This window comes from Chelonia mydas, chromosome 1 (assembly GCF_015237465.2).
Source record: "Chelonia mydas isolate rCheMyd1 chromosome 1, rCheMyd1.pri.v2, whole genome shotgun sequence".
In the NCBI taxonomy this organism is placed as follows: Eukaryota; Metazoa; Chordata; order Testudines; family Cheloniidae; genus Chelonia; species Chelonia mydas.
In genome coordinates this window covers 286,745,950-286,772,697 of record NC_057849.1, presented here as the reverse complement: position 1 = coordinate 286,772,697, position 26,748 = coordinate 286,745,950, and the positions used below count along the sequence as shown (strand labels likewise).

The window sequence follows — 26,748 nt, the reverse complement described above, 5'->3', positions numbered from 1 at the left end:
CCAGCAATTGTGGGCAGATCATGAGTGGAGTTCCAGTATTAGTATCATTCCTCAGTGTGACAACCTGAAAACAACTTACACAAGAGTTAACCAAATTTTGAATATATATTTGTTCTCTTTAACCTAGTAGGCAAAACTTGTTTTATATGGAGGTTATTTAATAATACAGTTAAAACTCTTCAATCTGTGGTATGATTAGTAGCAGGAAATCATATTGGTCCTACTTCTCACGCACAAATATTGCACCTAAATGCAGGAAAAACTCTGTAACAATACATCAGACATAGAAACCTGACCCTTTTTCAACTGTTAATGAAAACATGTAACTTAACTCCGGTCTACGCTACATGCTTATATTGGTATAATGGCGTCGCTCAGGCGTGTGGAAAATCCACATCTCTGAGTAATGCAGTTATATCAAACTTACCCTTGGTGTAGATAGTTCTATGTCAATAGGAGGGCTTCTCTTGTCAACATTGCTATCTCCTCTTGGTGAGATGGAATACCTATGCCAACGGGAGAAGCTCTTCTGTCTGCATAGATAGCGTCTTCAGTAAGTGCTACAGCAGCGCAGATGCTGTAGCCTGTAAGTGTAGACAAGCTCTGAAATGAACAGGGCCATTCCCACTTGTCAGCTATTTTTCCAGGCTCTCTGCAGACTCATGCAGACATCTCTGCATTCATTACATTCACGTTTTTGAGGTTTTCCTCACAATCCTAAAACCAGAGACTTCTTTAAAATGAAAACTGTTGTTCTGGAGGACCACACAGGAACCTGAGAGGTGGCAGTTCACCATACTGGTCCAACCCAAACCCTAGTCTCTCCAAGTTAGAGTAGGATTCTCTCTTGCAGTAGGGCTAAGATTTTGTAAGTGGTGGTTTCTAGAAATATGTAATACTACTTAAATGTTTTACTTCAGTAAACAGATGAACCCCTTTATTGAAGATGTTCTGAACAGAATACAAGATCTGCTAGAACTTTCTCCACCTGTAAGTACTTCTTATTTTCTCTAACATCTCATAGATGAAGTGTGTGAATTTATATTCATCTGGGTGCCTAAGGTACTAAGGCTCTAATCAGTAAGTACTTGTGTAGAAATTTAGAAATGTACTTATGAGTAGTCCCATTGAATTCCTGGGACTTCAGTGAGACTATTCATCTCATTAAAGTTAGGCACATGCTTAAGTATCTTGTTGAATAGGGTCCTAGGAAGCATGGGCTTTAGAAATACCTGTGTAAATGAGATTTCTACCTGTTGATGATCCTTTGAAAATCTTTGAAACTGGCACGAGGTCCGCAAACAATTGCAGCTCCTATTGATACTTCTGTTAAAGTGCACTGATCTGTCAAAAGCACTGGAGAGGAAGATTGTAGTGGCCCTGAGTAGCTGAGGCCTGCACTGACATGAGAAATTAACACATAAAGAGAGGCCTCATTTCTTGGAGGATGGATTTAAGGAGGTAAACAGATTATTAGGCTGAAAACGGAATGTTTATGCTAAATAAAATAAGTAAATAGGTCAGTAGGCTAAAAGGGCAGAATGCCTGAGCAAGCTAAGATAAGAGGGACAACACCAAGGAAATCCTTTACTACCAATGGACAAGGTAAGTTAAGAATGTAGAGATGAAGATACAAGTAGGTCGAGCATGGACAAAGCTTGCTGCATAGGGATTGTTTCCTGCAAAATAACCAAGCCAGTCCAGAAATGTGATGTAATATATAGTAGATATGTATATGAAGGAAGAGGTTTTCTTTGTAACTTTTGGATGTGTGGTATGTCCTATACCGACCCCCTACACTTGAGTCAGATCAACTCAACATAGCTTTGCTGTATGCCAAATAAAGGAACCTGAGTGACACAATCTGGGGTCCAGCTGAGTGTTTTTGGATCCCAGAGATCGGGATGAAGTGTTCTCCCAGCACTGGATGTGGTGTTCTGGATACATCAAGTGGAAGAGGTCTCGGAGGGAATCCCAACAGCCTGTATTTCAGACACTTCTGTACTTTTTTCTAAGTTATACTTAAATTTGTAACTAAAACTATTATATCTTAACTTTCCATTTTTGTGAAACAATGAACTTTTTCTGTAGAGATTTCTCTTTACTCCTTGTCCTTCAATTATTCTCTTTGGAATTTTATAAAGATTTAGTAGAATAAAATTTCAATAATTGGTGATTTATATATATATTGTCTATCTTTCTTTGGCTCTAGGAAAATGGTTACCAGGCTTTATTAAGCAGTGATGATCAATTATTCATTTATGAGACAGCTGGAGTGCTGATAGTTAATAGTGAATACTCTGCAGAAAGGAAACAGGTTCTAATGAGGAATCTGTTAACTCCACTAATGGAGAAGTTTAAAGTGCTGCTAGAAAAACTGATGATGGCACAAGATGAGGACAGACAGATGGCACTGGCTGACTGCCTCAATCATGCTGTTGGCTTTGCTAGGTGGGTACAGTAAAATTTACTCGACGGGTATACATTGTTTGTTTTTGTTTTTTAAGAGAAAAGTGTTTGGAATCAGGCTTGTCATTGCTTTGGTTGAATTTCTCTGCAAGCATTTATTGCCCCAAAATCTGTTTTTGGTTGGCACTCTCTCCAAACAGCCCAGAAAATCAGGGAAGGTACCTTTTAGGAAAGAGTGTCAATAGAGGATCTAAGGTCTTCAAAATCCTTGAGTTTCACTGAATTTCTAATAAACCAAACCACTACCATTAAATGACTCTTGAAACATCTTATGAAGAACTTCAGTTAAAATAAAGAGAATATTCTAGTGTTGTCCATTTTGGCACCATTTGTGAATGGTCAATTCACTCAAACTTAAATCTCAATATGCTGTGCTTTTTAGTGTGAAGTAAATTATATTTGGTAAGTGATCAAAAAATGTGATGTCCTAAGTGTTTGGCTCCCCATTTTAGGAAATTTTAATGTTTGAACAGTACATTTGAGTTCTTAAGTATCTATAGTAAGTCCTGTTCTAGATCTGCATTGTTGCTTTTTATTTCTATTGAAGTGTGAGTTAATAGAGAACTTTGTGTGTTCATTTGCTTGCACAGCCGAACCAGCAAAGCTTTCAGCAACAAGCAGACAGTAAAGCAATGTGGCTGCTCTGAAGTATACCTGGACTGCTTACAGACATTTTTGCCAGCACTCAGCTGTCCATTACAAAAGGAAGTCATCAGAAGTGGTGTCCGCACGTTCCTTCACCGCATGATTATTTGCCTAGAGGAAGAAGTTCTTCCATTTATCCCTTCTGCCTCAGAACACATGCTCAAAGATTGCGAAGCAAAAGACCTTCAAGAATTCATTCCTCTCATAAATCAAATTACAGCTAAGTTCAAGGTCTGAGTCTGTTAGTTTATGGGGTAGGAGGCTTCTAAACTCCTGCTTTCTGGCCTCAGAAAAAGGGTCATTGTATGTGGAGGAACCTGAACTTCATAGAATTGTACTTCAAGCTTTATTTTATAGCTGTAAATGCTTTTTATTAGTAAATACCTGCTTGAGAAGGAGGTAAAGAACATATCTTTTGGTAAATTCCCAAGAACTAAAGGGGTATTCCTTCTTTAACTGTAATTAAACATCAGAAATAACTAAAAAAAAAAAAAAATACAGCTTTTGGATTTGCTATTTCACTGCTTAAACACACACTTTTTATATTAACAAGAAACATGATACTTGTTTTCCGTGATGAAGTTAGTATTGAATAGGCAAAATGCCATGGTGCTAAATTTAATTTGAAAAAATGCTAATCACTCAACAGTGATTAAACCTGAAATGAACTTTCTCTTCCTTTTTCTTTTTTGTAGCAAGATTTACAGGTATGTACATAGATATAGACATGTAAAAAATGCAGGTAAGTATGCAAGTTTTAGACACGGTGTGTGGATATTTAGTGGAGAATGCTGGTGTACAGGAACTTGGTGCATAATTGTTATACAAAAATATACACTGGTACTTAATGCACTACTATACAAGATAGGTCCACAAATAGTGTAGAGTTCTTAAACATAGGTAGGAACGTGGGTTTTTGGAGCAGAACTAGTATCCAGGAATGTGTGCAGATGTGTTTGGTATGTAAATGAGATTGACAGAAACTTTCACTATTGATTGGAGAGCTTCTCAAACTGTGGTTGGTCACATTGTGCTGGCTCCTCATTTCAAATTGCTAAGTTGTATTGAGTGGGACAACTAAAATATGTTAAATTACTGGGCTAGTATTACTTTTCAGTGTCATCAATTGTAGTTGCTGCAAGAATGTTGTTCATTCATGAATCGGACGGGAGATTGTCTCATGGATCATCTGTATACCAAATTTGGCCCCAGTGTGGAAAAGCTTTAGAAGCCCTGGTGTATAGAATCTTTTAAACCTATCTTTCAGATGAAGGTTTCTTGTTAAATATACTAAAAGGCAGAGTTTGGTGTGAAAATGAAAATACTATGGAGAAAAAATGTTAATGAGCTATCATGGTGGTATGGCAGAAATGTATACTATAGCATGTATATATATAGCAGGCTCTGGAGCACTGTTGGGAATTTCACACTCTGAGCTCTATGGAGCGATGGTGATGGGATGTAAAGATTATGGCAAGTTTTAGGAGGTTAGGGAAAGAGAAAGTGTTTCCACGTTGGCATTGTATCCTGTTAGTTTTTCAGATGGCACTGATGGCAGTTCAAGATGGAGTAAGGAATTAAGTAACCATATGGGTGGGATAGATGATGACCCCAGTAAAGGCCTATGATGGATTGAGGAAAAGAAGAATGAAATGTTGGGGTCACGCATAATGGGGAAGCACATAGCCATGAAAAGAAGTAAACTAGGCAATTCTTAGTATAACTTTAGAGTTGATGATAATCCTAATTACATGCAGCTTTTTTTCATCTTGAATTGCTTTTTTTATTTTCTTTCATCTTTCTCAGTAACTGACTTAAATCTTCCTAAACAGCTGGTATCTGTAAATGCATAAAAACTGTGCCTAATTTTTTAAAAAAACATAGCGCTAAGTAGGAAAATGACTCAAGGTTGAATGGACAAGAAAGACAGTATTTCACCTCCCTACCCTTTTGATGGTGTGCATATTTACTGAGTAGTGTAGTAAGTATATATTATAGGCATGAGGTTTGAATGGATGCATTACTTAGTAGTGTCAAAGCCTTAAGTCTTCAGTAGAGTTCAACATTTGAGTGCTCTCTTGAGCTACAATCAGTTGTTATGGACTGCTGACTGCAGGAAAAACAAATTTGACACTCATGTCACCAAAAGGTCCTCCATCTAACAATTTTTGAAAATTCTATTCTTCCAGCAGTCATGTGAACCCTCAAATTGGAGGAAATTAAGGTAACCTGATGACCTCTTACCTATTTTCAGGCTTTAACCAAGAAAACTGTTGAAGTTAAGGGTGTCACAGATGATGACAGCAGTCCATCCACTCTTTGTTCTTGTGTCAACTTCTACGTTTTGAAATCTCTTTAGAAATAACCTAAAATAAATTTTCTGTAATTTAAATGCCATGATTTTGCAATCCAGCATCTTGAGGCTTTCCAGGATTTTGAAGCAAGTGCTGTTTGTATCATTGGAAGAATTGAAAATCTCCCTTTTCCAGAAGGATAAAGTTCCCACTTAACAATCTGCAGGGCTAAGAATGGATAAGTCTGTTGGTGCAGGACTAAATATTTCTCCTCTTGAACCTCAGTATAATTCTGGTGGAGGAAGGATAGGAGAATCTCACATGAGGGGTGGGGGAAATAGCCATTTCTCAGAAAAGCCTTTTTTTAATAAAGGTAAGCTGTCTGAAATAGCTCAGATTTGAAATATTAGACTAGTTCTTGAGGTGGATTGATTAGTGGTCAGCGCTGCATGGCTACCACTTCTGCCTATGTGTTTATATCTACACTTGGCTGGTGCCTGACTGTTTTTAACTTCGTTATGATTAAAATATTGGAAGTGACAACAAAAGCTAATTAAAATGAATCTCTTTTCTGTGCTAGATTTTAATTTCTAGGCATCAGTCTCTGTAATGAGCTGTCAGCTGACACTGTGTTTCCCCCACAACCTCTACAGACCCAGGTTTCCCCATTTCTGCAACAGATGTTTATGCCGCTACTTCATGCTATTTTTGAAGTGTTGCTCCGTCCAGCAGAAGAAAATGACCAATCTGCTGCTTTAGAAAAGCAAATGTTACGGAGAAGTTATTTTGCGTTCCTGCAGACGGTCACTGGCAGTGGAATGAGTGAAGTCATAGCTAATCAGGGTGAGCAGTCACTTATGGGAACACACCATGAATCATTTTTACCCAATACAACAAGCAGTTTTGTTTGCCAAAATCATTAGCAGTATTCCTGCTAAATGCTATTTAAATATTTAAGGTAGAATCAACTGCCTAAATGGATTATACTTAATTGTGGCTATCTAAACAAGAATTCTAGTTTGTAACACTTAGAAATACAATATGAGTAAACTATTTATAGTGATCCTTTTGGTGATGTTTTGTGACTTAATATTTGTTTGAGTGGTGGAGTGAGATTTCAGATAAGTAATACAAGCACATCAAATGTTCTTCTATGGAATTACACTTTGCCAGCTATATTAAATGTATCACTTATGACCAACTGTTATATGCAATACATAATTATAACAGTGAGTAACCTTGCCCCAGTACCTTTTATGGTCTTACAGCTCACTCTATGCCAGCACAGCCCCTATGGCACATCAGTGGGCAGAAACTAGAGCTCCTCCTTCCTCTATCTTGGTTACCTGCTAGTAGCATCTGGATTTGCTTCTGCCCCAATGTCTGAGGTTCATTTTGACTCACCGGGTGTCTAGTCCACACCTGTTTCCCATCATTAACAGACAAATAAAATTTGGGGTCACTTGCCACTAAAAGCAGTTTCATGTGTTCTGTTGACTTAACTGGTGCAGAATCTGTTCAAACATTATTTTGTTAAATGGAGCTTTAGCAGGTTGAGAGAAGAAATGCATGAAAACATGAAAAGCTTTAGATTTTCATCTAGGCAAGACTGCAAAAAAGAAAAACTAATGTGGGTTAAGGAAACCAGTACATTTATTTGAGGAAGAGGAATAAATAGTGAGGTGGGAAAACATGCAGGTGACATTTACTTAGACTGAGGAACTTCAAAGGATCTTAATAAAGCTAAGTATATAGGGGCAACCCAATGGGAGAAATTTATTTTTGACACGAGTATCACCATACATGTTGGAAAGAACTCGAATATTGCTGAGTTTAAACTAGCTGTACCAACTGGGGAGGAGAGGTAGAAATAAGGGATGGGCAGGGCTGTGCCAGTTGTGAACAGCTCAACGAAAACCTCTGCTCAATGTGCATCAGAGGTCAAAAGAGAAAACAAAACATTAGAATGTGTAAAGAATAAGATAGCAAATACTGAAAATATTTTAAAATGCCATTGTCAATCACCTGGATTACTATGTTCAGCTCTTGTTACTTTCTCAAAAAGAAAAACAAATGAAAGAGATCCAGAAATAGGTGACAAAAATGAGGCTCAGAAAGACTTCCATACAAAGAGACTGAAAACACTAGACGTCTTCAATTGATACAAAATAACAAATGGAACGGAGAATGTAAATCGTTCTCTTGGCTTTACCTTTCTCATAATACAAGAACAGGGAAACATATATAACAGTGAAAGGCAATAAACCAAAACCCAATGACAGGAAGTACTACTTATACAGTGCATGATTAACCTGAGGAATATATAGCTACCAGATTTATTGAGGCCAAGAGTTGCGTAAAAGAAGTATAAGACCCTTACTAATGAGAATATCTGCAATTGTTAGATGATCAAACCCTTGTACATCAGAGCGTAAGCCAGCAACATGCTGGTGTTTAGGAAGAAACTTCTGTGAATAGGCTATTCCGTAATTGTCACTATGGGGCTCCACGTTCCTCTGAACACATGGTACTGACCACTATCCGAGACCGGATACTGGACTAGGTAGACCACTGGCCAGATCCAGCATGGCAATTTTTGTGTTAAGCGTAAATGTAAGATTGGTAGCTATAAATGTATAGCAATTTTATAGCAAACGCTGTCAAAAGACCTTTACTTCAGACCACATGCTGGTGAATTTCCCCAGTGTCAGCTTTCATAACTTGTGTTTCTGTCCTCTTTCCCCACTCCCCATGTTCGGTGTCTTGACTTCAGACAGAAAGGGCTTATTAGGCAGGTGTCATTTTTCATAAATATTGTGAGACATGACATCACCTTGGGTACATGTCACTTTTACCATTATAATTTTTCAATTTCCTTCTTATTAGAAGTGAAATTGGCTCACTTTATAATGGCCCATTTCACATAGCTACTTTTGAACTGGTGAACTTTTTGAGCTGATAGTTTTAATGCTTTCAGAAGAAATCCATCTCCCTATTGGTGTCTAGTTAAACTTTGCTTCTTTGGGAAGGATCTTTTTTCAGTTGTTATCTTAGCATCTTCCTCCATGGGAACTGTCAACATTTCCACTCCAAGGGTTCTTGCAGGTTCAGGGATTTCTAGAGAGTTCTGTTAAAAATGTACACTTCAGCAGTGATGTGTTTTTTGTAAAAAATACATAAAATATCTTATTATATGGGTCTGGCAGTCACACAACCATAGAACTTGTTACAACAGTACTTTTATTAAGACCAAACAAAGTTCTTATTTTGTATATTAGTTTGCCAGTTTATTAGCTTTTTCAAAAGCCAAGAGGAATTTATTCTATGACTATCTCAGCAGTTTATAATCTTATTTCTAAAAATCATAAACATTTATTACTGATAAAAACATGATGAACCAAGATGTTGCTAGAGAATATATTTTATAGCTATCTTATAAATTATTCCATAGTAACCTCAAAAACAATGAGGAGTCCTTGTGGCACCTTAGAGACTAACAAATTTATTTGGGCATAAGCTTTCGTGGGCTAAAACCCCCTTCATCAGATGCATAGAGTGGAACATACAGTAGGCAGGTATATATACACAGCATATGAAAAGATGGGAGTTGCCTTACCAAGTTGTGGGGGGGTCAGTGCTAATGAGCCAATTCAATTAAGGTGGAAGTGGGCTATTTTTAACAGTTGACAAGAAGGGGTGGAAATCACTTTTGTAGTGCTAATGAGGCCAATGTAAACAAGGTGGCCCATTTCAAACAGTAGACAAGAAGGTATGAGTATCACCCGGGGAAATTAGTTTTTGTAGCGACCTATCCACTCCCAGTCTTTATTCAGGCCTAATTTGATGGTGTTCAGTTTGCAAATTAATTCCAGTTCTGCAGTTTCTCGTTGGAGTCTGTTTTTGAAGTTTTTTTGTTGAAGTGCCACTTTTAAGTCTGCTATTGAGTGTCCAGGGAGACTGAAATGTTCTCCTACTGTTTTTTGAATGTTGTTATTCCTCATGTCAGATTTGTGTCCATTTATTCTTTTGCGTAGAGACTGTCCGGTTTGGCCAGTGTACATGGCAGAGGGGCATTGCTGGCACATGATGGCATATATCACATTGGTAGATGTGCAGGTGAATGAGCCCCTGATGGTGTGGCTGATGTGATTAGGTCCTATGATGGTGTCCCTTGAATAGAGATCTATCTATCTATTCAAGGGACACGAAAGCTTATGCCCACAAAAGCTTATCCCCAAATAAATTTGTTGGTCTCTAAGGTGCCACAAGGACTCCTCGTTGTTTTTGCTGATACAGACTAACATGGCTACCACTCTAAAACCTGTCTCCATGGAAACCTGTTTGTCATTTAAGTTTGCAGAATATTTCTAAGTTGTCTGTATGCTGTTATAACATTTTGTAAATTGAAAATCACTTTTGAAATCTTTTCTTCTTTAAATAAGAATTTCATAACAAACTGTTTTGCCGTTTGTGTGATGCATAGTCTCAAAGGCTTAAAAAATTAGGTTTTCTCTGTTCATGCTGGAGAACTCAAGTTAGTTTGATCTTTACAGTAAATTAGATTTTTTGTATTAATCTATTGTAGATGCAGAGAATGTGGAACGTGTGTTGTTCACTATCATCCAAGGAGCAGTGGACTATCCAGATCCTATTGCACAGAAAACATGCTTTATTATTCTTTCTAAGCTCGTGGAACTTTGGGGTAAGTTCGCATTTATATTCTGACCACTTTATGATCAGTAATTGTTAGAAGGATAAAATCTGAACACTACTGCTTTTTTTCCCCGCTCTCCTCCCCACAGGGGGCAAAGATGGACCAGTAGGTTTTGCAGACTTTGTCTACAAGCACATTGTCCCTGCATGTTTCTTAGCGCCTTTAAAACAAACTTTTGACTTGGCAGATGCACAGACAGTATTGGTACGTATTATGAAATATTTATTTTAACATACACATGAAAACTTTTTTAGAAGTTGAAATATATATACAAGAAAGAATTGATTTGACTGATAACACAAAAGCTCTTTCACTATGTAAAACAATTAGGTTGGTCATTCTTTCGAGGGTGTCTAATTCTGCAGGTCCTCCTACACTTTCATTCAAATCAACTTGAGTTCTAAGATCTGCATGTAAATGACTGCAGGACTGAGTCCCTAACATAATTTTTGTTAATACCATACATTTAACATTCAATACTAGATACTGACAAGAGTGTGTTTGGGTTGAAATCTTAGGGTTTGTTTGTTTTTTCTCTCCCCCCCTCCTCACAGGCTTTATCAGAATGTGCAGTGACGTTAAAAACAATTCATCTCAAAAGGGTAAGGCTTGTAAAACTTTTTGTAAAACTAAATGTTTTTCTTAAAGGACAGACTTAAATTAATCTGCAGAAACTACTAAACGTCTTTATGTGGAGAGAAGAATAAGATTAACTCCAGGGGAGTTAACAGAAATCACTGACTGGAATGGATGTTGTGTTTTATTCCTCTGTGGTGGTGGTGTAAAACCTTTAAAGTTGTCACAAAATAGCTGAATTTATATGTTCAAAAATTATTTAAATCAATTTTAATCCAGTGGTGGTTAATTACTCTGTTACTCAGTACAAAATTACACCAAGTGCAAGGGATCCGTGGTTTTGAAAGAGTTATATTCTTTGGCAGATATCTTCACTTAAAGTAGCTTCATGCTGTAAAGTCACTAAAAATGGCATGTTCTTTCAGTGTTTGCTCATGTCCATTCCATGTTAGTTGTGCATGCGTCGCCTACGTCATCGCCAGAGATTTTTCCCTCAGTGGTATCTGTCAGGCCAATTCTAGTGCCCTCTGGTGCTGCGTGCTTATGCACCGGTATAAGGGGCACTGCTGGCCCTGCACCCTCTGTTCCTTCCTACCGCCTGTGACAGTTGATGGAACAGTTCCTCTTGCTTCGGCAAGGCGTTACTCAGTGGTTTTCTTTTCAGCTTAGTTTTTTTAGTCTGTTTAGTAGTAGCATAAATAGAGTAAATAGTATTAGTGCAGATATGCAGTCCCCTCTCTTAGCATAGAGGGGGCTCTCTTCACCCCTGGGGCTGGGCATGCCCCAGTCCCTGGGCTTCAAACCATGTGCCTTCTGTGGCAAGCCTATGCTGGTGAGTGACCCGCACTCCCATTGTCTGAAGTGTCTGCGAGGGGCTCACATATGAGAGTGCTGTGAAATCTGTCAGGACTTCACACCTTGTACAAAGGCTAGACTGAGAGCTAGTCTTCCGAACACCTCCGCTTTGGCGCAAAGCGCCCCTCCGGCACTGCATATTTCTCGGCACCATTCTCCATCTCCAATGCCGAGGAAGAAGAATAAGAAACAGCAATCCAAGAGAGGATGCCTCACCAGTGCTGAGCAAGGACAAACTGGGATGGCAGTGGAGTGTGACATGCGTCAGGCCACTCCTCTGTCCCCGGCCCCTAGTGGCACTGTCAACTCCACGCCACTCGCAGGGGTCCAGTGTGGGACCTCCTGCTGACACCAAGAAGTCATCACAGCGCCTTCCACCTGGAGGCCTTTGCAGTGGCCAGTGACTTACTATCACTCCCAGTACCCCGACCCCAGTGGGACAACTACCAGCTCTGATGAGCATGACTAGCAGAAGGGAGCATGGGGCTCTGAGCATGTACCTGGCACTGGGGCCCTCTATCATCTATGAGGTCTTCCACAATCTGGCACTGGTCCCTGGACACTCGGCATCGATTGGCGGAAGGGAGGGGTACCACTCCCCCTTGGTCACCTCGGGGGATGCTTCTTCGGAGTTGGAGGTGAAGCCCTACACCCAGCCTAAGAGCTGCCATCGCTACCCATCCTACATTCCCCCCAGGCGGACCCCCCCATTGGTACCTGGCCTGAAGGACAGTGGCCAGTGCAGGTCCAGTGGCCGTTGTGAAATCTGTGGGGATTTCTCCTGTACTGGGACTGCCATCCCACTGGTCCTACTCAGTTGCATCCGAGAGGAAGGCCCATGCCCTGCTTCGCTCAGCACCTGACCCCGACTACAATACTGACACAGAAGATGTGGGCCCAGGGGATGTAATCAGGGCAGAAGAAGAGGAGGAAACTCCTCCTCTAGCTCAGACCTATTCCTTCTTCCCAGATGAGGGAGGGGCTGAGCAGCTCATTACTGCAAGATGACTTTAGAGCCCATCAGGAGCTTCTAAAGAGGATAGCTACTAACTTAGGGCTAGAGGTCAAGGTACTCAAGGAGTCTTCACATAGCCTCATTAGATGGGGCTGCTGCAGCCAAAATGTCAAAGTGGCCCTACGTATTAATGAGGCTGCTATGGGTCCAGTCAGAGCCCTATGGCAGACCCCATTTTCTCTCCCTCCCACCTCCAAACAGTAGAGAAGAAATATATGTACTTATATTCTCACCCCTCTCCCAGGTCCTAGTGGTCTCAGAGGCCAATGAGAGGGACAGACAAGACCAGACAAGCGCTACCTCCAAGCAGAAGGACTTAAAAAAGCTAGACCTGTTGAATAAATTTTTCTGACAAATGGGCGGGTTACAGCTTAGTATTTCTAACCAACAAGCCCTGCTTGGGAGGTACGATTACAATATGTAGGACTTTAAACTTCGCCATATAGACTTGCTGCCTCAGGACTCCAGGCAAGAGTTTTCCACCCTCTTAGAGGAGGGAAAGAACATAGCCAGAGCCTCACTCCAGGTGGGCCTGGATGCAGCCGATGGGGCAACCAGAAGGATGGCTTCTGCAGTGGTCATGGGGTAGTACTCATGGCTTCAATTCTCAGGGCTCCTACTGGCGATTCAACAGCTGATCCAAAACCTCCCATTCGAGGATACCTCTCTTCTCTCAAAGCAAACGGACACAAAGCTCCATGGTCTGAAGGACTCCAGGGCTACCCTCAAATCCCTGTTCAGAGCAAATCCACCAGGTCTTGCTAGGTAGTAGAGAGCCATCTACTAGAGCTACTTACCTGGCCAAGTGGAAACATTTCTCGGTATGGTCTTCCCAGTGAGGTCTTTCTCGAACTCGGTCTTCCCATCAGTCTGTACTGGAATACCTGCTCTATCTGAAACAACAAGGTCTGGCCCTCGCATGTATCCAGGTCCACCTAGCAGCGATCTGAGCCTTCCACCCTTTGGTGAGCTGCAGGTCAGTCTTATCACATGAGATGTCCATTCGCTTTCTTAAAGACTTATAAAGGCTTTACCCTCAAATTTGCGAGCCAGTTCCACTGTGGGATTTAAACCTGGTACTTGCAAGACTCTCAGGCCCTCCCTTTGAGCTGACTTTGTGCCCTCAGCCATGGGCGGTGGGTGGAGACCCACTTTGGGGAGGCTAGCCCCGGCTCTGCCCCTTTCTTCCCCTCCCCTCCCCTCGGCTGGAGGAGCCCCGAGCCGGCCAGAGCCCTGAGACACTCCCTCACCCTTCCACCCGGAGGAGCCCCAAGACACCCCCCACAGCTGGAGGAGCCCCAAGACACACACACCCCCACCCCCCTCAGCTGGAGGAGCCTCGAGCCGGCTGAGGCCCTGAGGGCACCCCCCGCACCTGCCCAAAGGAGCCCTCAGCTGGCCAAAGCCCTGAGCTCCCATACCCAGAGTCCCGGGCCAGCTGCAGCTGCACCATGCCTCACCTCCCCAGACCCCAAGCTGCCTGGAGAAAAGCGTGCGTCTCTCTTCTCTGGAAGACGCTTTTGCTATGCCCCATGCAGGTTCTGGGGCGGCTGAGGAGGCAGTAGCACATACTGCCTCCTCAGCCACCCGGAACCTGCATGGGGCATAATAAATCAAAAACTTACCCCCAAAACCCCACAACCGGGGGTCCGGCGGCTGCAGCTCAGCCTCTCCCTGTCTATTATACCCGCCGCCCATGCCCTCTGCTGTTTCCCTCCTGGAAGGTCGCCTTCCTGGTAGTGATTATCTCAGCCAGAAAGGTCTTGGAAATCAGGGCCCTTACATCAGAACCACCATACAGTGTTCTTTAAGACAAGACTCAACTGCGCCCCAACCTGGCCTTCCTTCCAAAGGTGGTTCCATAGTAACCAGGCCATTTTCCTGCCAGTTTTCTTCCCAAAACTGCACAAGAATTCAGAAGAGCAGCAGCTTTACTCGTTGGACATTAGACATGCTGTAGCCTTCTATATTGAGAGGATCAAGCCGTTCCGTAGATCTGCACAACTCTTCGTGCCAATAGCAGAAAGGATGAAATGCCTACCGGTCTCAGCCCAGAGAATCTCATCCTGGATAATCTCCTGTATTTGCGCGTGCTACAAGCAGGCACCTTCTGCTATCTTGACAACTCATTCAGCGAGAGCTCAGGCCTCATCAGTGGCATTTCTGACCCAGGTCCTGATCCAAGACATCTGCAGGGCTGCATACCTTCTCCGTTTACTACACCATCACCCAGCAGGCTCGAGATGATGCCAGGTTTGGGAGAGCAGTATTGCAATCCGCATGTCCATGAATTCTGAGTCCATCTCCTTGGTACTGCTGATGAGTCAACTAACGTGGAATGGATATGAGCAAGCACTCGAAGAAATAATGGTTACTACCCTTTCCGTAAGTGGTGTTCTTCGAGATATAGTGTTTGTGTCCATTCCATGGCCCACCCTCCTACCCTTTTGTTGGAGTTAGCCAGCAAGAAGGAACTGAAAAGGTGTGGGGCCAGCAGTGCCCCTTATACTGACGCATAAGCACGCGGCACCAGAGGGTGCTAGAGCCGGCCCAACAGATACTGAGTGAAAAATGTCTGGCAACAGTGCATGCAGCACGTGCACAGCTAACGTGGAATGGACATGAGCAACACATCTCTATGAGCAACAGTTATGGAAAGGTTAGTAACTTTTTTTTTTCTTAACAGATCTGTGTATTCGGTGTCGGAAACGCAGGTTTTAGTGACTAAAATAAGCATTTGCTATTTGTTACTCTTGTTCACAATGCTGCAGAGCCAACATAGATATGTGAGAATTATCTGGATTCTATTTCTTATACGTCACAAACAAACAAAATTGTGTACTAAGTTCCAACTACAGGGCTAAAAACTGGTGCTTGTACAAACCCATTTGATTCTTTTTGCCTCTTCTAGATGGCAGATTGAATCTTGTTCTTGAACATAGGGAGGTACATGGTAAACACTGAAAAAATACTCTAGTGAATTGGAGACACCTTTTTTGGTAAATGGCCATGAAATCCCTGGTAACATTACATTTATATGCCATTTGCCCTAACAAAACAGCATAAATTTAGAAAATCATTACAGAGATGACTACTAGCCATCAGCCTCTGGAAGTACATCTGGGGTGCTGAATTTCTCAATCATTCTGAAACCAATGAGTTTTGTCATTAGTAGGAGCAGTAACCTAAAGTGGAGCTATAGTGTGGTAAATGTGCTGGCATATATTTCCTCTAAATGCTGCACGTTTCTGAGTTGTGAAGTATGACAAAATGGAGGCCCTAAGGTCCATTTAGTTAAATTGGCTATAATAACATTTGACTTTCATTACTCTTGCAGTTTTAATTCAGCCAGGTTTCTTTTTAAAAGCATGTGTTTTATTCTATGCAACAAGTAAAACTAAAATATAATAGGGTTCTTAACTTTATAACTAATGCTGAAACTTGGAGAAATCTTTTACTTTACAACAACTTATAATTAAGGTTAAGATTTTGTCATTGTTATTTTTAGTAAAAGCAATGGAAAGGTCGCAGGCAATAAACAAAAATTCATGCGAGCTGTGACCTGTCCTGACTTTTATTAAAAATAACAGGGGAAGAGTGGGCTGGGGGAAGGAATGACAGCAGAAGCCCTGTGGGGGGACTGACAGCCCCATCCCCACCACTGTGGGTCAGGGGAGCACAGCCCCAGCTCCGGCACTGGCAAAAGGAGCGGGGGGAACGTGTGGCCCTGGCCGCAGCTGCGAGGGAGAGGGTGGGCCCTGGTTTTGGTCCTGCCACTTACAGCTGAAGTCAAGGAGGTCTGGTAAAGTCCCCGAATCTGGGTCCTCCGTGACTAAACAGTATCCTTACTTATAGTACATAAAACACTTGCTACTTGGAGTCCTACAGTTGCTACTGATACCTTCTACATGAAGGGCCAAAACTAACTCACTCTTCTTAAAACTACTTATGTACCCTAAAACATATATATCCCTAATGGCTTTTATTGTTAATTTATAAGGCTACATTTGTCCAAGCAAAATTGTGGTTTGATATCTTTTCCAGGGCCCTGAATGCATCCACTATCTTCAGCAAGAATATCTGCCTTCATTGCAGGTAGCTCCTGAAATAATCCAGGTAGGAACATTTTCTAGTTGGTATTTCAAATATTTAAAAGTGAAAACTGAAGACAATATCAAAAGTCGTGTTGGTAAGCTTAATTTCTCCTGTTACATTTCAGTAAAACACACAATTGCTATGTAATACTAAAAACAACATGACAAAAACAATATTATTATTAAAATTAGGGATGTAAATATTGGTTTAAAAAGTTAACCAGTTAAACGATTAAAATTATATCGTTTAACTGGTTAACCGTTAACCGAGAGCGTTCCATGGGGTCTGGGACAGCATGGCTGGGGTTAATGGTTAAGTCTTGTTAACCAGTAAGCCTGATGCTTACCGTTTAACCTTTTACATCCCTAATTAAAATATAGCATACAGGAAAACCATCCACAAGTTGGCAGTACAAGTACCAACTCAGTGCCGTTAAACTCAGTGATTTAAAGCCTTACCTCAGAAAACGTCCGTCATTAGATCCTCAGTCCAGTGTAAAAGATTAATTATAGTCATGCAGCCAGCTTTCCAAAATAATCTGAGTGGAAACTTATTTAGATGGAGGACTGAAGCAGGAGATATGTCTGAAACAATAATCAAGTATTTTGATACCCACAAAGTGTTAACATTTGTTTTTGTGAAGATATTTGCCCAGAAATCAGCAGCTGAAAAAATATTTTAGCCCCTTTAGAGTTGCACAGGTGTCATCTTAGTATGCTTTGTCTAGTTCTGCCCTCAGAGATACTGATGTATACTTACGGAGCACAAGTACTTCTAAATATTATTTTTTTTGAGTATCTGTGAAATGTTTCCACAGTCCAAATCTCTGGAGTAAAAACTATATAGCTATAGATCTTATTACAAGTGTTAGTCTAGTTTAAGTGACTACCATATTGGTAGTAAAAATAAACATTTCATAGCAGTCATTTCTTTTTAATAAGACTTAAATCTGAGAAATTAAAGTACAAGAAATTTTGATTTTATAAAAATGGGTATAGAAATATTTTTTATATTAAAGATCACATTAGCTTAATGTATCAATTTTCTATAGTGTTTTTGGTCTTACTATCATAGAATCATAGAATATCAGGGTTGAAAGGGACCTCAGGAGGTCATCTAGTCCAACCCTCTGCTCAAAGCAGGACCAATCCCCAATCAAATCATCCCAGCCAAGGCTTTGTCAAGCCTGACCTTAAAAACTTCCAAGGAAGGAGATTCTACCACCTCCCTAGGTAATGCATTCCAGTGTTTCACCACCCTCTTAGTGAAAAAGTTTTTCCTAATATCCAACCTAAACCTCCCCCACTGCAACTTGAGACCATTACTCCTTGTCCTGTCCTCTTCTACCACTGAGAATAGTCTAGAACCATCCTCTCTGGAACCACCTCTCAGGTAGTTGAAAGCAGCTATCAAATCCCCCCTCATTCTTCTCTTCTGCAGACTAAACAATCCCAGTTCCCTCAGCCTCTCCTCATAAGTCATGTGTTCCAGACCCCTAATCATTTTTGTTGCCCTTCGCTGGACTTTCTCCAATTTATCCACATCCTTCTTGTAGTGTGGGGCCCAAAACTGGACACAGTACTCCAGATGAGGCCTCACCAATGTCGAATAGAGGGGAACGATCACGTCCCTCGATCTGCTCGCTATGCCCCTACTTATACATCCCAAAATGCCATTGGCCTTCTTGGCAACAAGGGCACACTGCTGACTCATATCCAGCTTCTCGTCCACTGTAACCCCTAGGTCCTTTTCCGCAGAACTGCTGCCTAGCCATTCGGTCCCTAGTCTGTAGCTGTGCATTGGGTTCTTCCGTCCTAAGTGCAGGACCCTGCACTTATCCTTATTGAACCTCGTCAGGTTTCTTTTGGCCCAATCCTCCAATTTGTCTAGGTCCCTCTGTATCCTATCCCTGCCCTCCAGCGTATCTACCACTCCTCCCAGTTTAGTATCATCTGCAAATTTGCTGAGAGTGCAATCCACACCATCCTCCAGATCATTTATGAAGATATTAAACAAAACCGGCCCCAGGACCGACCCCTGGGGCACTCCACTTTACACCGGCTGCCAACTAGACATGGAGCCATTGATCACTACCCGTTGAGCCCGACAATCTAGCCAACTTTCTACCCACCTTATAGTGCATTCATCCAGCCCATACTTCTTTAACTTGCTGACAAGAATACTGTGGGAGACCGTGTCAAAAGCTTTGCTAAAGTCAAGAAACAATACATCCACTGCTTTCCCTTCATCCACAGAATCAGTAATCTCATCATAGAAGGCGATTAGATTAGTCAGGCATGACCTACCCTTGGTGAATCCATGCTGACTGTTCCTGATCACTTTCCTCTCGTGTAAGTGCTTCAGGATTGATTCCTTGAGGACCTTCTCCATGATTTTTCCAGGGACTGAGGTGAGTCTGACTGGCCTGTAGTTCCCAGGATCCTCCTTCTTCCCTTTTTTAAAGATTGGCACTACATTAGCCTTTTTCCAGTCATCTGGGACTTCCCCCGTTCGCCACGAGTTTTCAAAGATAATGGCCAATGGCTCTGCAATCACATCCGCCAATTCCTTTAGCACTCTCGGATGCAACTCGTCCGGCCCCATAGACTTGTGCACGTCCAGCTTTTCTAAATAGTCCCTAACCACCTCTTTCTCCACAGAGGGCTGGCCATCTACTCCCCATGTTGTGATGCCCAGCGCAGCAGTCTGGGAGCTGTCCTTGTTAGTGAAGACAGAGGCAAAAAAAGCATTGAGCACATTAGCTTTTTCCACATCCTCTGTCACTAGGTTGCCTCCCTCATTCAGTAAGGGGCCCACACTTTCCTTGGCTTTCTTCTTGTTGCCAACATACCTGAAGAAACCCTTCTTGTTACTCTTGACATCTCTTGCTAGCTGCAGCTCCAGGTGCGATTTGGCCCTCCTGATTTCATTCCTACATGCCCGAGCAATATTTTTATACTCTTCCCTGATCATATGTCCAACCTTCCACTTCTTGTAAGCTTCTTTTTTACGTTTAAGATCCGCTAGGTTCTTGTACATTACAATAATTCTTGCACTTAAATAGACAAGAGATACAGAAGTGTTTTCAGCAATTTAAAGTATTTTTTCAAGTTTGATTATTTCAACAGTTAATGTGATTAGGGCATTTTAAAAGGTACACTAAATGTTATCTGGGTGAACTAGTTTGATTAGATGTTGAGTGCCAAGAAGAAATAGAGGATCTCATTTCTGATCTGTGAGTTCTTTGGAGGTGGAAGCGGTCAGACCTGCTTCTTTGGGAGATAGTATTTACCATCGTAGTGTGACTTAAATTGTGAAACCAGTTGATTTAACAGCATAAATAATACTTGTGCGATAATTTATACTTAAGATAAAGGAAGGCTTCTTACATATCCATACACTACCCTTTGATCCAAGGTTGTAACTGCTTTGTCAGGAATTGTGCCACAGAGTGAGGGCAGAATGACTCTTTATCTTGAAATACTCGTATTAACAATACTTAACACATGTAGTGCTTTACATGGTCAAAGTACTGTACAAAATTAGGGAGGTAGGTGTTATCCTGATTTAACTTTAAGGAGAAACAGAGGAAATAACACTACTGCAGTGCCACAAGTCATGCAAAGGCAAATTTAGAGCCATGGACCTCCTGACTTCAGTCCTCCAATCTATGCTTCTCTGTTATCATTCAAAATAAATATAAAATGGGTTGCTAAAAATTGTAAATATATGTTCTCCTCTGAAGCATACCTGAGGGGAGCCAAAACCTATGATTCATCCTTACTGGCCAGTGAAATGCATAGTTTACCTCCTTTAAAGAAAAGAAAAAAGCACAGTGGGGAAAATATGAACTTCAATTTTGTGGCTGAAATATAAACTTCTGTTATTCATTACCTCTCAAGCACTTGTTTTGTTTATCCATCTAGCTACAGTGTATTTCAGTATTAATTCTCATTGCTCATTTACAGGAGTTTTGTCAAGCACTTCAGCAGCCTGATGCTAAAGTTTTTAAAAATTACTTAAAGGTAAGTTTAAATACAGTGTGTTTCCTTATTACAGTGTATATATTTCACTGAGTTATGGTAGCGATTTGAAGGCAAGTGAGAACATATCTCTGGTGCTCTAACTTAACAAAATGATTTTACGGATGTTTTGTGTCCTGTAAACCTGCGAGTAACCAGCAAAGTTAAAAATGATCCCCCCCCGCTCCCTCCTTCCAAACAACTTAAACACTATTAAATTGTCATTTGATTTCTTTGGTCATATATCCAATGAGATGGTATCCATTTGGCCTGTATAATCAAATAGATAACTTGAACAGAAAGGGCATAACTGGCATGGTTCTAAAATATGCATGATAACACTTCCCTTCATCATAGCTGTTCTATACTGCAAAAGAGTTTGAGTACCACCATCAATAGATTTTTAGATGGAACCACTTCTCTGTTGAGCTTCAGGGAAAATCAGTCCCCTCAAATTAATGTGCACATATTAGTGTAAAGACATTAACCCTAACCATACTATGAATATGTATAATCTGTATTTCCTCAAGCTTTAGCAAGGCTGGTATAAAAAATACTATTTTGTTTTTTCTTTTTTTAAAAACAGGTATTCTTTCAAAGAGCAAAGCCCTAAGGAAAATACTGGAATCCTCTGTACCTGCTTCCATAATCAGGAACTCCAGTTATTTATACAAATGCTAACCTTTTGTGCCATTTGAACTGGTTTTGTTTTTAAAGATGTTGCTTTCTGCTTACATCAGTAAATATTTTAGTCTTTGGAAAAATGCAAATGAATATGCACCCCTTCTGTGTCTCATAAGATACATGTAAGGTATGTGACAACATGAGAAGTTGCCTGCATGCCTATTCCAACCCTTTTACTTTGTGTAGGATGGTCTAAGTTTATGCTGTAACAAATACAGCAGTAAAATACCTGACTTATTTTTGAAATAAAAAAAATATGAAAATCTAAGACCATAGCAGTGGTGATTAAGCTGTGTACATTTTTAAAGATACTGGGTAAAAAATGTTTTCATGAGACATGAATTTCATTTGTTCATGTATAGTGACATGAAAAATAAAACAATCAAACTCATTTTTGTAGATAGTCATTTCATTGAAATTGTCTTAATGCTGAAGTGTATATTCTACAAAACACAGATTGGTTTAATAAATTATGATTAAAAATAGGAACTGGCTCTACTTTTTTATAAAAAATAAATTTTATGTAGTGAAAAAGTACAGGTCTCTGACTCATTGTGTTGCATCTTTAGGTGTTACAATCAGTAAGCTGCAGAACACTGTATTAGTTTTGAGCAAGAAATAGCAATTCTATTGGCACTTTGATACAGTGTTATGGTCAATTAGGATGTTTACTGTCATGTGTGTAGATGAACCAAGCAAAAAATTGCATTTATCACAATATATTTCGCTTGTGTCTCTGTGGTTCCCCACCTGATGTTGTAGTATGCAGGCTATTATCAGAAAATTTGGTGGGGAAAAACATAGTTATGCAATGAGTCCTAGTTTTCTCCCAAGAATAAATATCTACATAAGATTGTGGAGTCAACATACCCCACAGATAATCAGGAGTGGCCAATTTTTTTTCCTACATTACATAGTACTTTAAAATAAGACTCGAGTCACAATACTCATTTAAAATAATGACAGTCTGTCCTTCAACTAGGCTACAGCAAACCAGATTACTAGGAGTAGAAAGGCTGCCAAATAACTAATCCTAGGAATGTCCAGCAAGGACCCGAACTTTCTGGCAGTCATTAGCAGATTCACAGTTTGGTACAACTGGAACAAAATCCAATACACTTGTGGAAGAACTCAACCACCCCCACCCACTATGATTATCAAATATCTTCTGAACTAATTGTCACATTTCTTGACTAAAAGGATAGTCCTGTGGGACAGAGGGGGTTAAGTGAAATATTATATGGCTCTCTAGAGAGATACCAAGAACAAACTGAGGGACTGCCCTCTTGGTGTGGATTCTTCAGTGATTTAAATTTTCACTGGCTCTAACAGAGTCCTGGCTTACTTTCATTATATTACCTGTAATCTAATTATTAGGGCTGTGGATTAATCACAGTTAACTCACACGATTAACTCAAAAAAATTAATCACGATTAATCACTGTTAAACAGTAGAGTACCAACTTAAATTTATTAAATGTTTTGGATATTTTTCTACATTTTCATATATATTCTGTGTTGTAATTTAAATCAAAGTGTATATTCTTTTTAAATACAAATATTTGCACTGTAAAAATGATAAAATAAATAGTATTTTTCAATTCCTCATACAAGTACTGTAGTGCAATCTTTGTTGTGAAAGTGCAATTTACAAATGTAGATTTTTTGTTACATAACTGCATTCAAAACCAAAACAATGTAAAACTTCAGAGCCTACAAGTCCACTCAGTCCTACTTCTTGTTCAGCCAATCACTAAGAGAAACAAGTTTGTTTACATTTACAGGCGATAACGCTGCCCTCTTTTTATTTACAATGTCACCAGAAAGTGAGAAGAGGCATTTGCATGGCACTTTTGTAGACGGCATTGCAAGGTATTTATGTCTCAGATATGCTAAACCTTCATGTGCCCCTTCATGCTTCAGCCTCCATTCTAGAGGACATGCTTCCATGCTGATGACGCTCATTAAAGGACTAATGCATTAATTAAATTTGTGACACAATTCTCCCCCAGGAAGTTCAATGTCCCCTGCTCTGTTTTACCCCGATTTTGCCATATATTTCATGTTATAGCAGTCTCAGATGATGACCCAGCACATGTTGTTCATTTTAAGAACGCTTTCACTGCAGATTTGACAAAACACAAAGAAGATAGCATTGTGAGATTTCTAAAGATAGCTACAGCACTAGACCCAAGGTTTAAGAATCTGAAGTGCCTTCCAAAATCTGAGAGGGATGAGGTGTTGAGCGTGCTTTCAGAAGTCTTAAATGAGCAACGCTCCGATGCAGAAACTACAGAGCCTGAACCACCAAAAAAGAAAATCCACCTTCTGCTAGTGGCATCTGACTCAGATAATGAAAATGAACATGTATTGGTCCGCACTGCTTTGGATTGTTGTTGAACAAAACCCGTCACCAGCATGGATGCATGTCCTCTCAAACGGTGGTTGAAGCATGAAGGGACATATGAATCTCTAGTGCACCTGGCACATAAATATCTTGCGACGCCAGCTACAACAGTACCATGAGAATGCCTGTTTTTGCTTTCAGGTGACTTAAACAAGAAGTGGGCAGCATTCTCTCCTGCAAATGTACACAAACTTGTTTGTCTGAGCAACTGGCCGAACAATAGGACTGAGTGGAATGTAGGCTCTAAAGTTTTACATTTTTTATTTTTGAATGCAGATTTTTTTTGTACCTAATTCTACACTTGTAAGTTCAACTTTCATGATAGAGACTGCACTATAGTACTTGTATTAGGTGAATTGAAAAATACTATTCCTTTCTTTTGTTTTTTTACAGTGCAAATACGTGTAATCAGAAATATAAAGTGAGTCCTGTACACTTTGTATTTTGTGTTGTAATTGAAATCAATATATTTGAAAATGTAGAAAACCTCCAAAATATTTAAATAAATTGTTAACAATGTAATTAATCACGATTAAGTTTTTTTAATCGCTTGACAGCCCTACTAATTATGTAAGGGCTAGACTGGAGGGTGCAAGGTAGCAATTATGCCTCAGGCCAGATTTCTTCCTGCTTGCTCCTGGCTGCATTTGGTCCTGGATAATAGCAAATTACTACCTTCCATGTGCCCCTTCAGCTGTGCTGGCTGCCATGTTTGGGGTAGAGCCCAAGTTCCACCCACATCTCTCCCACCTGCTGAGGCAAATGAATAATGGGCTTGCAGCTCGCACTCACCATTACATGCCTGGATTTTAGGTTTAGTTGAGACTGTACTCTTCCCTCCACCCCTTGAGGATAAATGGTTTGTATAACTGGTCATTTGTAAGATTGGAGTTTGTGAAACTGAGGTTCGACTGAATTCCAACTCTTAAGTGGTACCTGTAATCTTCACTGAAGCGGGAAAAGCATCCTCTGCGTGTTAAACATGTCCAGATACTTCCAAAGAGGGGAGTCTGGTGATGACTCTCCTTCCAGATCATGAGTGGGCTCACCAGCCAAAATTCTTGTTTGTTTGGTTTTTTTGTGAGATGCTAAATGGGCACTTTGAGGGTGAGAGCAGTCAACCACCACAGATTCTAAATCCAGGTATGCTGAGGTTTGTTTCCCCCCCCCCCCCCCCTCCTCAGGCATTGGCTTCTTATGACCTTATTCTAGCACATATTCCCTTCTAGCACATGCCTCTTTTGCAATCTCCTTATGACACCTTCTCTATCATGTACTCCACTTGCCTATGTACTAGCCACAAGCATGAGTGGAAGGAGTTAGGCACTTAAATCTGCCATACAGTTATAACAAGCCCAGGTATTTTCCTAGGATACAAGCTAAGTGTTTTTGGAAAAGGTGCTGCAGTTTCTTAGCTGGCTGTGGAACTCTGAAGAGCCAAAACTGTCCGTATGTGAGGCAGAACTTACAGGCTCTTCAGAGTGCAAATTATGCCCTCCTTGGTCACAGCCTTCTGACCCTCTTACTACCAGGGCATGGCCCTGTAGAGCTGAACAGACATATCTGGTCCCCACTTGTCCTAAGGAGCCATAACTCCAGCGTGGAAAGACCTGATCAGGAGCAGCAGACCATGTCAAGGAGGCAATCTAAGGGTCAAGAGGATACCAGCTGACCAGCTCAGGGGTCAAGTCCTGGGGTAGACCTGAGCCAGAAGGGAGGAAAAAAACTTTAAGGGCTCATATGCCCCCACAAATATTGAAGGGAGTCCTAAGTGCTCTGGGCTGGTACATAGCTCCCCTTCTGAAACAAACCCTGGGACTCTAGCAATGAGCCCCCACCACCCCCAGGCATGGAGTGTGTGACTCTGAGGTGGAGGACACAAAAGAAGACACATCTAAGGGACTCAAGGCACTAGATAAAGTGTCACAAGAGACCCTGCCAGGGCTGGGTGGCAACTCCTGTGAAGCAGATGAAAAGGGCCACAAAATGAAAAGGAAAGAAATATAAGAACTCTGACTCAAGCACTGTCTCTTCTAGTGAGGAAGGAGAGCTCTCCTCTTCCAGGGGAAACCTCTGGTACTGCAGATTACATGGCACAACCAGAGGTGGTAGTACTGCCTCTAAGAGTTCAGACAGATGGCCACAGGGCTGCCTTTGCATATCCATTTCTTCTAGGGAAGGTCAGAAGGTAAGGTGAAAAGTAGCAAAGGTGATCATTCCAGGACACTGGTTTTCAGTTCTGATAGACTTGGCACTAAAACCCCCACTGCATCTAGCAGTGAGACCAACACCAGTCAGGAACACCCTATCCTTCATCTAGACCCAAAATGTCTACAGCTGATAGCATGGCTATTGAGAGGGAATATTAATTGCATTCAGTCTGTCCTCCAAAATTATTGGGACTTGCCTCTTCTCTACATAAGCTTCGACGCTAAAGGCCTACTGCTCCATCTGGACTAGGTTTAGCTCATGTCAGGAAAACAACAGAAGCCCCAAGGACCCTGGCATCCCAGCTATTCTGGGTTTCTTCAAGATAGTGGGGGAAAAGGATTCCAGCCCACCACTGTTGCATGCTAGGTGTCAGATATAAGTAGCATCTTACATACTGGGTCTATTGGCAGATAATCCTCAAGTACCCAGATCTCTCAGACCAGTCAGACTGGCTAGACCTGTTGTCAGACAAATCTTTTCTATATGGGACCCACTGGTGCTAGAAGCCCTGATCACACACAGTTTTGAATCATGAACATTAGTCGCACCATTCTGTCTATCCGACAAAACCTGTTTCTTGGTCACTATCACATCTGCAAGATGAGTTTTCGGAGTTGGCAGCTTTATCCAGGCCGGAAAGTCATCATGACCCCAGAATCTTCTTGCCAAAAGTAAACTCCTCTTTCTATTCCTCACAGAAGGTAGTCCTGTCATTCAGTCCAAAGCCACAACATCCTGAAGAAAAACTGGCATAATCTGGAT

General features: G+C 41.0%; 1 protein-coding gene across 5 annotated transcripts in view; it reads left to right on the top strand.

Annotated features, from left to right (window-relative positions):
• XPOT (exportin for tRNA) overlaps positions 1 to 21,904 on the top strand; it is a 61,785-nt gene extending 39,881 nt beyond the window's left edge. For 3 of the 5 annotated variants that reach the window (XM_037887384.2, XM_037887394.2, XM_043548481.1), the window contains 11 exons: positions 921 to 990; positions 2,213 to 2,451; positions 3,060 to 3,345; positions 3,810 to 3,821; positions 6,062 to 6,251; positions 9,994 to 10,110; positions 10,211 to 10,326; positions 10,677 to 10,724; positions 16,613 to 16,684; positions 20,632 to 20,688; positions 21,272 to 21,904. In XM_037887384.2, the coding sequence (XP_037743312.1) occupies positions 921 to 990; positions 2,213 to 2,451; positions 3,060 to 3,345; positions 3,810 to 3,821; positions 6,062 to 6,251; positions 9,994 to 10,110; positions 10,211 to 10,326; positions 10,677 to 10,724; positions 16,613 to 16,684; positions 20,632 to 20,688; positions 21,272 to 21,298 (1,234 nt within the window). In that variant the 3' untranslated portion in view covers positions 21,299 to 21,904. The remainder of the gene's footprint in view (positions 1 to 920; positions 991 to 2,212; positions 2,452 to 3,059; positions 3,346 to 3,809; positions 3,822 to 6,061; positions 6,252 to 9,993; positions 10,111 to 10,210; positions 10,327 to 10,676; positions 10,725 to 16,612; positions 16,685 to 20,631; positions 20,689 to 21,271) is intronic. The other 2 variants (XM_037887403.2, XM_043548486.1) reach the window with 1 other exon arrangement.
• The last annotated feature ends 4,844 nt before the right edge of the window (positions 21,905 to 26,748 follow it).